The sequence below is a fragment of the Loxodonta africana genome, chromosome 11 (genome assembly GCF_030014295.1).
Source record: "Loxodonta africana isolate mLoxAfr1 chromosome 11, mLoxAfr1.hap2, whole genome shotgun sequence".
In the NCBI taxonomy this organism is placed as follows: Eukaryota; Metazoa; Chordata; class Mammalia; order Proboscidea; family Elephantidae; genus Loxodonta; species Loxodonta africana.
Window position 1 is genome coordinate 3,591,149 of NC_087352.1, and position 14,443 is coordinate 3,605,591.

The following is a 14,443-nucleotide window of genomic DNA, read 5'->3' on the forward strand; positions in this document are numbered from 1 at the left end:
CCAGAGTCCATCCGTCCTTCTGCCCTGGCGCCCGCTCTGTCCTCTGGGATGCCACCCTGCTCCCTGTGGGCTCTGTCTCTAGAATGCTCTTTCTTACCCAGCGACTCCCCAAGAGTAGAAGAGAGGGTTTTACCTCTTTTGGTTAGGGGAGGGAGTCATCCGTGAATGGCTCGTTAAAGCCCACTGCTGCCACATTCCTGGCTGCTTAGGTCACCTCCCAAACAATATCCATCATTCATTACCCCCCCACCCCCCACCCCCCGCAGCCACATCCTGGCCACTGGGAAGAGTCCCTGTGGCATAGGAAGGACTTTATGACCCAGGGATGCCAGGCCCCCCTCCATCTCCTTCAGCACACAGAGTGACAAAGCAGAAAAGCTCTTGGGGCCTCTCTGAAGCATCCCCCTGCCCCCCCAACTTACCACGTCTTTTTCTCTTCTGCCACCTCTCCCGCCCCCTCACACCCTGTGCTATTTTAGCAAACAGGAGAAGTTTTGGTGAGTAGCCACTGTATGAGTACAAGTTCTGGATGTTCCTCTCTGTCCATATCCTTCCTCCCAAGATAGGTCAAGGGGCCTGGTGCAAGCGGCATTCCCAGGGCGGGTGGGGACAGGCCACTGCTTTGCCTGGCTGTTACACCAGGCCCAAGTCCCCCCAAAAGCCAAACACTTTGCCACCCAGTCAATTCCTACTCATAGCGACCCTGTAGGACAGAGTAGAACTGCCCCGTAGAGTTTTGAAGGAGTGGCTGGTGGATTCGAACTGCTGACCTTTTGGTTGGCAGCCGAACTCTTTTTTTTTTTTTCAGTTGTGCTTTAGGTGAAAGTCCATAGCTCAAGTTAGTTTCTCAAACAAAAATTTATACACATGTTGTTACGTGACCCTAGTTGCAATCCGTATAATGAGACAGTACGCTCTCCGTTTCCACCTGGGTTTCCTGTGTCCGTTCAACCAGCCCCTATCCCTTTCTGCCATCTCATCCCACCTCCGGACAGGAGCTGCCCATTTAGCCTCATGTATCTCCTTGAACTAAGAAACACCCTCTTTACGAGTATCATTTTATGTTTTATAGTCCAGTCTGTTCTTTGTCTGAAGAGTTGGCTTCAGGAATGGTTTTAGTTCTGGGTTAACAGAGAGTCAGGGGGGATGGCATGTCTTCTGGGGTTCCTCTGTTCTCACTCAGGTCAGTAAGTCTGGTCTTTTTACTAGAATTTGAGTTCTGCACCCTACTTTCCTCCTGCTCCTCCAGGGACTCTGTTGTGTTCCCTGTCAGGGCCATCATTGGTGGTAGCCAGGCACCATCTAGTTCTTCTCGTCTCAGGCTGATGGAGTCTCTGGTTTATGTGGCCCCTTTCTGTCTCTTGGGCTGATGTTTTCTTTGCACCTTTGGTGTTCTTCATTCTCCTTTGCACCAGGTGGGTTGGGACCAGTTGATGCATCTTAGATAGCCGCTCGCTAGCTTTTAAGACCTCAGACACCACTCACCAAAGTGGGATGCAGAACATTTTCTTCATAAACTTTGTTATGCCAGTTGATCTAGATGTCCCCTGAAACCATGGTCCCCAGGCCCCCACCCCTGCTATTCTGTCCTTTGAAGTGTTTGGTTGTGTTCAGGAAACTTCATAGCTTCTGGTTTAGTCCAGTTGTGTTGACTTCCCCTGTATTGTTTATTGTCCTTCCCTTCACCTAATTACTGTGTACTGTCTAGTTAGTGAATTCGCCTTTCCCTCCCTCAGCAGCCGACCTCTTAACCACTGCTCCAGCAGGGCTCACACCAGGCCCAGGCGCCCCTTTAACAAGCAGCGAGTCTCTGGAGGCTCTCTTCGGGCCTGCTCACTCTCTGAGCTCACCTGCATCTCAAGGACCGAGGTGGACTGCGGCCCACTTGACTTGGTTCTGATGCCTCTGCATTGCTGGGTCACTGCCTAGAACAGTGGCCAGCACAGCATTGTCACTCAGAGATTTTTTTTGGCATGAGTGACTGCCCCATATATACAGTCATGTGCTGCATAGTGTCTGTTTGGGCCACATCCAACCGCATGGACATCGGTGATCCCATAAGGTAATAATAGAGTTCAGAAATCCTGACTGGAGGACAGGATGTAGTGGGCATAACCAGATGTTACAGGCACAACAGCTTCTGCACACAACATGTATATTTCATGTCTCAGATACAAAATGGTTGTGCTGCCAGATGTGTAATGGTGCAGCACACACAGAGCCTGTAACACATGTCTTCATAGTTGTAATGAACATCTCTGTTCCTGACTTATGTATGCACTGTACTTTCCATGTTCCTGACTTATGTGTGCACTGTACTTTCCATTGTTACTTTAATGTGAACTTGCCCTCCTTAAAAGTAAAAAGTTCACCATATAACAAACAGCATATGCTTCGACTTGTAGGCAGCACCGTCCAATCTCATGTATTGCTCGTCTTTTGAGTGTTGTAGTGTTACCTCTCTTTAATTTTCTTTTGAGAACATTGCCAGGAAGTGTATCATGGCTCCCTAGCTCAGCAAAAGCAGTGCTGATGACAGCAGCAGCAAGGGGCAAAGGGGAAGTATCGATTTGGAAGTGAAACAAAAGGTTATTCAACAACAAACCCCCAAAAACCCCAGACCCATTCATGTCGAGTCAACCCATAGTGACCTTATAGGACAGAGTGGAACTGCCTCATACGGTTCCCAAGGAGCGGCTGGTGGATTCGAACTGCCAGCCTTTTGGTTAGCAGCCGAGCTCTTAACCACTGCGCCGCCAGGGAGGTGGGAACATCAGTGAACGCTGTTGCTCGTGATTTAGGCATGTCTGCACAGCATCCAAATCATACAACATCCTGTTTCACAGCATGTACCGTGCATGTTAAGCGATGCATGAGTGTATATTTTAATTTTGTTGTTGTGGTTGAACGGCCCTCATATTTTGATAGAGGCCTGGGTTAGTCATACAGAGTACATCTCAAGGGCCCCCTCCCTTTTAAAGATATTTCCCAGAATAAGTTGATGCCCAAATTCTCAGGCTTCTTGTTCATTCAGCAATTGTATTGAGCTTCCAATGATATCATGGAAACCCTGTTTCCTTCCAGGGGAAGAGGACTTGGAGTGCAGCGGCTCTGTACTCCAGCCACATCACCGGTCATTGCATTCCTTGCACATGCTGTCTCCTCTGCCTGAAGCTCCCCACGCCTTTGCTTTGCTAACTTGTGATTAGCCTTTTCATCCCACTTAAACATTACTTCCTTGGAGGGTAGACCTCCCTGGCTCACCTAACTACTGGGTCACATTAGCTGCACGTGCGTGCGTGTATGTGTGTGTGTATTTTCAGTCATTTCATATGCGTGCGAAAGCTGGCCGATGAATAAGAAAGACCTAAGAAGAATTGATGCCTTCAAATTATGGTGTTGGCAAAGAATATTAAATATACCATGGACTGCCAGAAGAACAAACAAATCTGTCTTGGAAGAAGTACAGCCAGAGTGCTCTTTGGAAGCAAGGATGGTGAGACTTTGTCGCACGTACTTTGGACATGTTATCAGGAGGGACCAGCCGCTGGAGAAAGACATCATGCTTGGTAAAGTAGAGGGTCACCGAAAAAGAGGAGGACCTTCAACAAGATGGACAGACACAGTGGCTGCAACAGTGGGCTCAAGTATAACGATTATGAGGATGGCGCAGGACCAGGCAGTGTTTTGTTCTGTTGAACATAGTGTCGCTATGAGTTGGAACTGACTCGATGGCACCTAACAGCCACCAAAAATGTGTGTGTGTATTCATACATTCAGATAAGTATTCCTACCATCTCAGGAATGGTTGTGCAAGCAGAGGAGGAAAAGTGATTAGCTGCTAGACTCTGGAGCCAGACTGCCTGAGTTCATATCCCCACTTCGTGTTAATTAGCTGTGTGACCTTGGACAAGTCACTTAACTTCTCCTTGCTTCGGTTTCCTCTTGTGTAGGATAGAGGTGGTGATACCTCATGAGATCATGGGGTTGGAGATTTTCAAGTTGCTCCATGTGGGAGTCCTTGGGTGTGCAAATGGCTAACACACTTTGCTGCTAACCTGTATGGAGGGCCGAGTCCACCCAGACACATGTCGGAAAAAAGGGCTGGCAGTCTACTTCCAAAAAAATCAGCCATTGAAAACCCTGTGGAGCACAGTTCAACTCTGGTACTCATAGGGTTGCCATGAGTCAGCATCGACTTGATGGCAACTGGTTTTCTTTTTAATATATAACAAAGTAAGAGCTAGCAGTTAGCAGTACTTGTATAATTACCTTGAACATGCTCCTTACCCACCAGTTAGAATGTAAACTACCTGTCTATTTTGCTTCCTTCCACGCCCAGTTCATGATACCCGAACCCAAACCGAAACCCATTGCCATCGAGTTGATTCCGACTCATAGTGACCTTATGGGACAGAGTAGAACTGCCCCATGGAGTTTTCAAGGAGTGGCTGGTGAATTTGAACTGCTGACCTTTTGGTTAGCACCGAGTGCTTAACCACTGTGCCACCAGGGCACCTCTGCACCACCAGGGCTCCCTAATAGTCAGTAGCTGTTAGGCGAATGTACCGAGGGCCTTTTGGCAGAGGTACTGGGGACACGATCACTGCCACGTTCAAGTAGGTCAGAGTTGGGGCTAGTCCCGGAAAATCACCCTTGACAGTAAAACCCAGAAGAGGTTGGTGCTTTTCTGCCTTTCTCTCCCCTCTGTAGAGGGTCAGTAGCTATGGTTCCTCTCAAATGAAATGGAAACTGTGAGCTTGCATTTCTCACGGCAGTCAGCATCGGCGGTCAGCATCCCAGTGTGACTCCTGTCTCTTCCTCCTGCCGCCAGATTTCTCTTGGAGGCTGTTTACCTTTTGTCCCAGTCATCACACACTGACTCTTGCCCCTTTTGGCAGGGGCCCCATGCAGCAGCCAGCGTGGCCTTTGGAAGGCCCTGTGAGTTCTGCCTACCAGCCTTGCCTTCCTTCCTGGTCCCCTCACTGCACGCCCTCCAGCTTAGCTGACCTTTCCATTCGCCAGCTGGGATCTGTCCCACCTGCCGGAGAGCCTTTTGTCCGTGTTGTTGGCATTGTGGGCTGCCGTCGAGTTGATTCTGACTCATGGCGCTGCGTTTGTACGGAGTAAAACTGCTCCATAGGGTTTTCAAGGCTGTGACATTTTGGAAGCAGATCGCCAGGCCTGTCTTCTGAGGCACCCCTGAGTGGGTCCTCAACACCAACCTTTCGGCCAGTGGTCAAGTGCTTAACTGTTTACATCACCCCGTCGCCAGTGTTCGCAACATAGCCTCCTTTGTTTTTGTCTCGTTAACTCCTCTTCGTTCTGGGAAGCTTTTGTGTCTGCCCCTGCCGTGCCGTGCTCTCTTCAGCTCGCTTTTTGGGGGCAAGTGCAGCATGATTCTTAAGAGCACGGCCTCAGACCCAGGGCACCCGGTTTGAAATCCAGCTCTGTAACTTTCTAGGTGTGTGACCATTGGCAGGTCACTTCACCTCTCAGGCCCTCCCTCAATTTCTTCATCTGTAAAACGGGAACAATAATAGCACCCACATCACCAGGTGGTTGTAAGGATGAGAGAAGTTACTGCATGACAAAATGCCCGGCAGGCACAGGGTTAGCTCTATAGAAGTGTCTGCCATAGCTGTTACTATTACCAATTAGTGCCACTTTTTCTGAGGGGTGAGGTGTTCCTGTGGCTGGGTGATTGCTTGCTTAGTAAGGCCTCCTCTGTCAGACTGGAAGCCTTTGTTCACTATCATATGCTCAGCACAGGGCCTGGCACCGGCTCGACACTCAGCACATGCTTGTGGAGGAAGTCATGTATACCACCCCACCGTGGCCTGTGGCACTGTGGAGCAGGAGGGACCCGTAGGCAGTCCGTGGCTGTGGTTCACGAGAATTTCCAGTGGTGATGGGGGGTGCGGTGGGCACACGAGGCCTCCATTGGTAGAAGCCACCCCACCACCCCATAGATACAGTCTAAGTCAAGTAGGGAGAGGACGTGTGTGAGCAGAATATATTTTTGTAATTAAGTAGAAGATACTCGAATGTTCCATTCAAACTCTGGCTCCTGCTTGCCAATGCTGCCACGTCATTTGTGGTTGACTTGTCCCTCAAGTTGGCCTCGTGGGCTCCCACCCCCCTTCCCTGGAGCTCATTGCTCCGGAGGCCTCCAGTGTCAGTAGACACCCCCTCATCTTCCAGGAGGAGAAAAAGGGAGCGAAGGGGTGTGGAGTGGGCCTGGAAGGCCTGTTGCTGGGCTCCCATCCTGTCTGCCATCAGGAGCAGACCAGGGAGCCAAGTGTGGGTGTCCCCCAGCACCTGCCCCACACACTGCCTGGGACTGTGCCTGCTTCCAGCCGGGGGTCAGACGCACACGGCAGAGTTACCGTGTGTTTAAAAATAGACCTTTCTTTGGCACGTGTATAGCACTGAATGCCGGATCTGTGCCAGGCGCAGCGCTAAGTGGTTTACTTGCATTATTTTGTTTAATCCTTACCTGAACTTGGAAGAAAAGGGATTAACGAGGAAACCAAGGCTCAGAGATACGGCATTGCTTGCCCAAGCTCATCCAGCTAACTGGAGGCAGAGCCAAGATTTGAACCCAGGCCTGTGTGACCCCCACCCACCCACCCAAGCCAGAGCTCCTGTTCACTACCCAGAGGCAATGAGCAAAGGGGCAAAGACAGGAAGCCTGTTTGGAGGGGTGGGAAGTACAGTAAACCCCTGTGAGGACAGGCAGCCTGAACCTGAAGAGGTCAGGTTTGCTTGGTGCCTTCCAGGTTTGAGCGGGGACTGTCTCAAGAGGACCTCTTGCAATCCCACTGCTGCTCCAAACCATGGGATGTGGGTTTGGGGTCTTTGCAGGTGAGAGACTGGATCTCACCCTTCCTGGGGATTGGGTGGCAGCTACCCTGTGTGGGTATGTGCATGTGTATACATGATCGTGCCAGGCACTGAGCTAGGTGCTTTAAATGCATTCATTTCACAACTACAGGAGCTAGGTTCTGATACCATCCTACAGAGAAGTAAATGGAGGCTCAAATGTTGTTGTTAGGTGCCATCAAGTGGGTTCTGATTCACAGCGACCCTGTGTACAACAGAACAAAACACTGCCTGATCCTGTGCCATCCTCACAATCATTGTCATGTTTGAGCCCATTGTTGCAGCCACTGTGTCAATCCATCTCATTGAGGGTCTTCCTCTTTTTCGCTGACACTCTACCAAGCATGCATGATGTCCTTCTCCAGGGACTGATCCCTCCTGACAACATGTCCAAAGTAGGCGAGATGAAGTCTTGCCATCCTTGCTTCCAAGGAGCATTCTGGTTGTACTTCTTCCAAGACAGATTTGTTGGTTCTTTTGGCAGTCCATGGTATATTCAATATTCTTTGCCAACACCACAATTCAAAGGCGTAGCTTCTTCCTTGGTCTTCCTTATTCATTGTTCAGCTTTTGCATGCATGAGGCGATTGGAAATACCATGGCTTGGGTCAGGTGCACCTTAGTCTTCAAGGTGACATCTTTGCTTTTCAGCCCTTTAAAGAGGCCCTTTGCAGCAGATTTACCCAATGCAATGCATCTTTTGATTTCCTGACTGCTGCTTCCATGGCTGTTGATTGTGGATCCAAGTAAAATGAAATCCTTGACAACTTCAATCTTTTCTCTGTTTATCATGATGTTGCTCATTGGTCCAGTTGTGAGGATTTTTGTTTTCTTTATGTTGAGGCGTAATCCATACTGAAGGCTGTGGTCTTTGATCTTCATCAGTAAGTGCTTCAAGTCCTTTTCACTTTCAGCAAGCAAGGCTGTGTCATCTGCATAACGCAGGTTGTTAATGAGTCTTCCTCCAATTCTGATGCCCTGTTCTTATATTCCAGCTTCTCGGATTATTTGCTCAGCATACAGATTGAGTAAGTATAGTGAAAGGATACAACCCTGACGCAGACCTTTCCTGACTTTAAACCACACAGTGTCCCCTTGTTCTGTCGAAAGGACTGCCTCTCGGTCTGTGTACAGGTGCCGCAAGCACAGTGAAGTGTTCTGGAATTCCCATTGAGGCTCAAACAGGTAGAGTCATTTGGTCAGGAACACAGAACCAATAAGCCAAGGAGCTGGAATTCAGACCAGGGCTGTGCCCCCTGAGCATTCAGGCGTGGCCCCCGTAGGGTTGCCGTTTAGACACCTGGCCTCCCCACCCCCCGTGACCAGGTGCCTAGATGGAGGCTCCCGGCAGCACCCAAGCACCATGCGGACTTGCCCTCCGGGAACTGCTCTCTTGTATTCCCAGGCCGTGATGTGTGATTTGGCCACTTTGCTGCCGAACGGTCTCTCTGAGGCACATGCAGGAGCAGAGCCCTGGAATCACCAGCCGTGTCCTACTTCTGCCCCAGCCCAGCCCTGCTGCTGCCCTCTGCTTTAGGGGACAGCTGAGTAGCCCCCTCCTTCTGTGCTCACCCCCGAGGCAGGCTGTGCTTTGGGCATTACAGAGCCATGGGAGACATAATGCCTACCCCCTAGGAGCTTGCAGAAGGGGCTTTGGTGGTGCAGTGGTTAAAGTGCTTAGCTGCTGACGAAAAAGTCTGGCCATTCGAACTGACCAGCTGCTTCTGTAAAGATTTACTGCCTTGGGAACCGCGTGGGGCTGTTCTACTCTGTCCTACAGGGTCGCTGTGAGTCGGAATCAACTCGACGGCAGTGGGTTTGAGTTTAGGCACTTGCATATGGTAGGAAGGAGAGTGAGCACATGTGCGTGCCACATCCAGTAAGACAAAAAGTGACCAGAGAATGCTGGCAGGGATGCCAGGGCTGTGTGGTAGCAAGGGCAGGTGGGGGTGAGGCAGCCTTCATGGGGAGGTGGGCAGGATCTCGGCAGCCCTGGCAGGGAGGGAGGCAGGTGCTGGGAGCCACAGGGGATGTCCAGAGCACTGGTGTTTATTGAGCACCTGCTGTGTGCCCTGCAGGTGTTGTCACCTCTGACCCTTGCATTGACCCTGCATCTTAGTGACGTCATCATTGCCATGTCACAGACGAGGAGGTGGGCGTTAGGGAGGTTGAGTAACTTGCCTGCATGGATGGTGTGACCAGCATTCCAGCCCTGGTTGGTCTGACTTCAGAATTGTGTAGGGGAAGCATGGGGAATGAGGTTGGAAAGGTTAAGTAACCATCCCTTAATGAGAACCCGCTTTGTGGTGGGAGTTGGAAGTCAAGTGGGGTAACTCCTCCTCTCAAGGAGCTTTTGATCTTGGGGAGAGAGAAGACAGAAGACAGCTGTGAGAGATCACGGAGGAGGGTGCCGTGATGGGGAGACATCTTAGTCTATGCAGGCCTCTGGGTGGAGGTGCACTTAGATCTGACTTTGGACGGTAGGTAGGTGTTGGCTAAACAGAGGCAGGGCGAAGGTGGGACAGCATCCTGCGAGGGGTGGGGATCTCTGTTTCCTCAGCAGAGGGACTCCCTGTGTTGGGTATAGGTGGGGCGGCGGGGACAGGAACCTCTCCTGCTTAGAATTGCCTCCATCCGTGTTTGGAAGGAAGCATCAGCCATGCCCACACTGTGGTGCCTCGTGTTAACTAGGTGCCTTCTTTGTCTGGGAGGAGGTGCCTTGTGTTGAATCTCTCTCTGAATGAGCAGGACTAGCGACAGTTGTCAAAACAGTCGTGCTTGGCCAGAGGTTCCTTGGAAGCCCCTCTTCCTCCCTGCGCCTGCGCCTGCGCCCTGGGCACAGAGTGTGCACTTATGCACACCTGGCTCTCTGCCCAGCTCTACGCTGGCCCCTGCAGATTGTGTGGCAAAGGGCAGGGTGCGGGGCCTGGGGATCCTAGGAGAAGCAGAAGCTTGGGGTTTTTCCCAGGCCCTGCCACAGGCTGGCTTTCCCAGAAGGCGTCTGGGTGTGCCCACGTTAACTGACCCGAGATGCTTCATGGCACGCTGGTGTCTGATGCCATGCGTGCCCCAGCCGGTGGGGGCTGAGGGGCTGGTCACCCCCAAGAGGCTGAGTGCCCTGCATGTGCATGTTCTGCCCTCGTTACTGGTGTTCCTGGGTTTGGGGCTGAGGCTTCTTGATCACGACCCTCCCTGCCAGGGAGTACCCTTTTGCTTTCCAACATCCGCATGCCCAGTAACCCTCAGAAACTTCCTCCTCACATCTAACCCTGGTGGGGGTGCCTGCCTCCTGATTGCCTTCCCACTAAGATAGAGCAAAAGGAGCCCCCCGTGATGGGTCTTAAGGTTTGGAAGGGTGGGGTGTGGAGTGTTGTCCAGGAACAGAGGCCAGGCCTGCAGGCAGCCGCACCCTGGGATGTGCACACAGCTCAGAGGGTCCTGGTTCCTGGTCTTTCAGAAGACGTGCTTGCCTGCTGTCGGGCCCACCAGAGCTTGAGTAGAGACCAAAGGAGAGCGGCCCCACTTCGAATCTTTAAGAGGCTCTTACTTCCAACTGCTTTCCTGTCCTGGGCCATCTTTGTCAGTGTAGAAAAATGGCTCCCCGAGCCCGCTACCTCGGAGTGGGCAGTGGGTGCAGGAAATAGGCGCCACTGGGCTGTGCTGTCTGCTGAGTTGGTGACGGATGCGATGTGCCCACCCGAGAGAATGTGAACTCAGGAGAGCAAGGATCCTGCCTAGCTTTCCCTGTACTGTGTCCTCAGTCCAGCATGAATGAAAGAGCAAATGACTGTGGACTCTTTGTCTGGTGCTTGCAATAGGCTCACATAAGGCAGCTTAGTGCTGGGGGAAAGAGCACTTACTGTTAAGGTTGACCGACTTGGGTTCAAACTCAAGCTCCACTGCTTAGACCCGGAGACTAGGTGGTAGGTTTTTTAGCCACGCTGAGCCTCAGTTTTCTCACATCCACCCATCTGGGTTGCTGTGAAGATCAGAAATAACGTATCCCAAGCGTGGTGCCTGGGGCCTGGCTGTGAGCAACGGTCTGGGGTGGCAGCTGTTCTTGGGTAGGTGGCGGGAGAGCCCCGGCTGCCAAGCTGACCCTCCATGCTGCTGTCTTTCTGCCCCCTCAGACCTTCACAGCCTGGTGCAACTCCCACCTGCGGAAGGCGGGCACGCAGATTGAGAACATTGATGAGGACTTCCGTGACGGGCTGAAGCTCATGCTCCTCCTGGAAGTCATTTCAGGTGAGGGCCCCGGAGACCCTGCCCACCCAGTTGTCCCATCGTCGCTCCGGCGGAGAACAAGGCCCTTCATGCAGCAGTAGCAGTGTGCCGTGGGTGGGGGCCGGAGGGTCTGGGGGGCTGCCAGTCGCTAGGTCCTGGCGAGCACCAGGCGGCTCTGAAGCTCTTTCTCTCACCCCCTTTTTCTCCGTGCATCTCTCAGGGGAGCGGCTGCCTAAGCCAGAGCGCGGGAAGATGAGAGTGCACAAAATCAACAACGTGAACAAAGCGCTGGACTTCATCGCCAGCAAAGGCGTCAAGCTGGTCTCCATAGGGGCGGAAGGTGAGCCCAGGACGGGGCAGCCAGGGTCTCGCCCAGTTCCCGACCTTCAGGCTCTGAGGCATGGCACTACATTTCTGATCAAGAGAAGTGTTGCTGGTGGCGGCGCACTGGGGGCGCTTTAAGGCTCAGTAAATATTCAGCAGTGACCACAATGACTTCCCTTGATGTGACACTGGGCCCACAAGCTCCCCCCACTCCACGGAATAATCTGTCAGGTGTCATCCAGATCTGGGAATCTGATGCCTCCTGGCCATGCGGGGCAGGCTTCTGAGGGGGAGAATGGCTTTGAGTTGGACCCTGAGTGCCCTCACCTGCCTTCCTTGTGCCGGGCCCCATAAGACACCAGCAGACACATGACACGGCCTCTCTGTACTGGGAGCGGCTTTGTCATTATGCCCTGTGTGGTGTCTGCAGGCAGGAAAGAGTGTGCGGGAAAGAAGCGGCACAGAGGCCCAGTGTCATGATGCTGGGGCGGGGAGCACAGGCCCCCTGGTTCATGCCGCGTCTGCTCTGGATACACGGGCTATGACAGGTTTGGCTTCTGGCCACCCTGACCCTTCTGTACCTTTTCCAGCCCTTTCCACTTGCACAGTCAACATGCTGCGCTTCCAGCAGCGGCTCTTGACAGGGTCCCCAGGATTGAGCTCACAGGCACTTTGGGAGATGAGGCGAGGCCTGATGGAGCCCAGAAGCTCCTCACGGCTCTGCTCATCAGTCAGAGCAGGCTTTCACAGGGCCCAACGTCCATGTTGCCCCAGCTTTTAGAAAAACAAAGAAAACTAATTGCCGCTAATGACAGGGCTCTGAGGTCGCACCCCAGATTCCAGGCCAGAGTGCGTGTCCCGGGTTCCAAGGTTCTGCCCCAGCCCGGCCTCTCCAAGGGGCTGCCAAGCCTCGCATGCCACAGTCGAGGTAGTTGGTGTTTTTTTTTTTTTTAACAAGAGAGGGGGAGAAAAAAACCAAATCCAGCCAGGCCCTGAGATTTTCTGTCCTTGCGTGGCTCTTTCCTTCTGGTTGCCCACCAGTGTTCTGCTTCTCACAGCTTCGTTCTCTTTGCTCAAACACTAGTCTGTAAATAGGCAGAGGGTTAGAGGAGAGACCCGCGGCCCTCATCTGTTGTCATCTGGAGGAAAACTCGGAAGTTACTCTGTGCTTGCGCCCACATTGGTTCCCTTCCATTCACGGTGGCCGTGGGACTTTAGTGCCGAGCTGGATGTTTCCCTGTAGGTCGTGGGTTAGACCCCACCCTCACTGCCACCCCTCCAGTGGGGCTATGAGCGTGGACGGGAGGCGAGGCCCAGCTGCAGGTCAGAGAAACAGCTGGTGGATGCGTCCTGAGCGCCGCCGCCCTCCTGCCCTCACCGGGAATAGCTAAACCCTCTGTGACCAGCTTGCACCTGCAGCTGGCTGGAAGTGGGGGCTGTGACCTCCCCTCTGGAGTGGCTGGCTCTTAGGAGGCACGCAGCACAGAGTTCCCGACTGAGGAGCCTGGAGGGGCGGGGGGCCCTGCCTGCTTTTTGGGTGTGGGGGTCTTCACCCTGAGAAAGGACTGCGTCAAACAGTTTGTCCCTTCCCCTGCTCCTGGGCAGCAGACTGGATGTATTTCCTTCTCCTCAAACTTCAAAGCAAAAGCTGCCCGCAGTCACCAGCCTGTGGCTTAGCTGTGGAGAGCATCTCCACTGTGGCTGCTAGAGCCCCTCCTTTCCTCTCGGGTGGGTCCCTGGGGACAGTAGGCCTCATCCTCTGTGTGACCTCCTTTCCAGATCAGGCCCACCCTAGAGTTTTCGTTCTTGAGAGTCAGCAAGCAAGGTCTTGTGAAGATCCCTCACTGCCTTCTTAGCTCTGGAACTCCTCCTGTGCCCTCCAGCCTCCCCACCCCCAAGGGGACCCAGCAGTGTGGTTGCTGGACCCGCCCTTCTTCCACCCTTTCTTTGGAGGGAGCCATCTTACTAGGCTCCCTTCATCTGCTGTGCTGAACTGTGTGGGGGCTGAGGCTTTCAGGAGACTGCCAGAGGCACATCTGTCTGACGGACCTGCCCTGAGTGCTGCAAAGACCCTGCCCTGAGTGCTGCAAAGACGGTTTTTCTATAAGTTGCTAAAGCTGAAGAACGTGTGGTCCAGACCCTTCTCTCCGACTCCCAGAAGTTTGAGAGAAGGATTATTGTTAGGTTAAGAAAGCCTGCAGCCCATCAGCTTGGCCTGTGTGCCTGCCTGACCCTTCCCTCTGTAACAAGACGTATTTTTCAAAGGCCTGTTACAGGTACTGGGGATTCACTGGTGAAAAGCACGGCTCCTGCCCTCAGGGAAGGCAGACAGTAAACAAAGCAACAAGTCCAGACCCGTTGCTGTTGAGTCAGTTCCAACTCATAGCGACCCCATAGGGTTGAGTAGAACTGCCCCATGAGGGTTTCTAAGGAACGCGTGGTGGATTTAAACTGCCGACCTTTTGGTTAGCAACCATAACTCTTAACCATTGTGCCACCAGGGCTCCTAAGCAACAAAGTACACATTGCCTTTGAGTTGATTCCAACTCATAGTGACCCTATAGGACAGAGCAGAACTGCCCCACAGAGATTCCAAGGAGCAGCTGGTGGATTCAAACTGCCGATCTTTTAGTTAGCAGCCGAGTTCTTTTTTTTTTTTTTCTCTCTCCCTACTCTTTTTTTGTCTTTTTTTTTAATAATTTTTATTGTGCTTTAAGTGAAAGTTTACAAGTCAAGTCAGTCTCTCACACAAAAACTTACATACACCTTGCTTCACACTCCCAGTTACTCTCCCCCTAATGAGACAGCCTGCTCTCTTCCTCCACTCTCTCTTTTCGTGTCCATTTCACCAGCTTCTAACCCCCTCCACCCTCTCATCTCCCCTCCAGGCAGGAGATGCCAACATAGTCTCAAGTGTCCACCTGATCCAAGAAGCTCACTCCTCACCAGCATCCCTCTCCAACCCATTGTCCAGTCCAATCCATGTCTGAAGAGTTAGCAGCTGAGTTCT

At 52.4% G+C, this 14,443-nt stretch overlaps 1 protein-coding gene across 4 annotated transcripts in view; it reads left to right on the plus strand.

The window, feature by feature from the left end:
* The window catches only part of ACTN4 (actinin alpha 4), a 79,741-nt gene that overhangs the window by 39,234 nt on the left and 26,064 nt on the right, over positions 1-14,443 (plus strand). For all 4 annotated transcript variants that reach the window (XM_064293612.1, XM_064293611.1, XM_064293610.1 and 1 more), the window contains exons 2-3: positions 11,016-11,130; positions 11,330-11,449. In XM_064293612.1, coding sequence (XP_064149682.1) covers positions 11,016-11,130; positions 11,330-11,449 — 235 coding nt within the window. The remainder of the gene's footprint in view (positions 1-11,015; positions 11,131-11,329; positions 11,450-14,443) is intronic.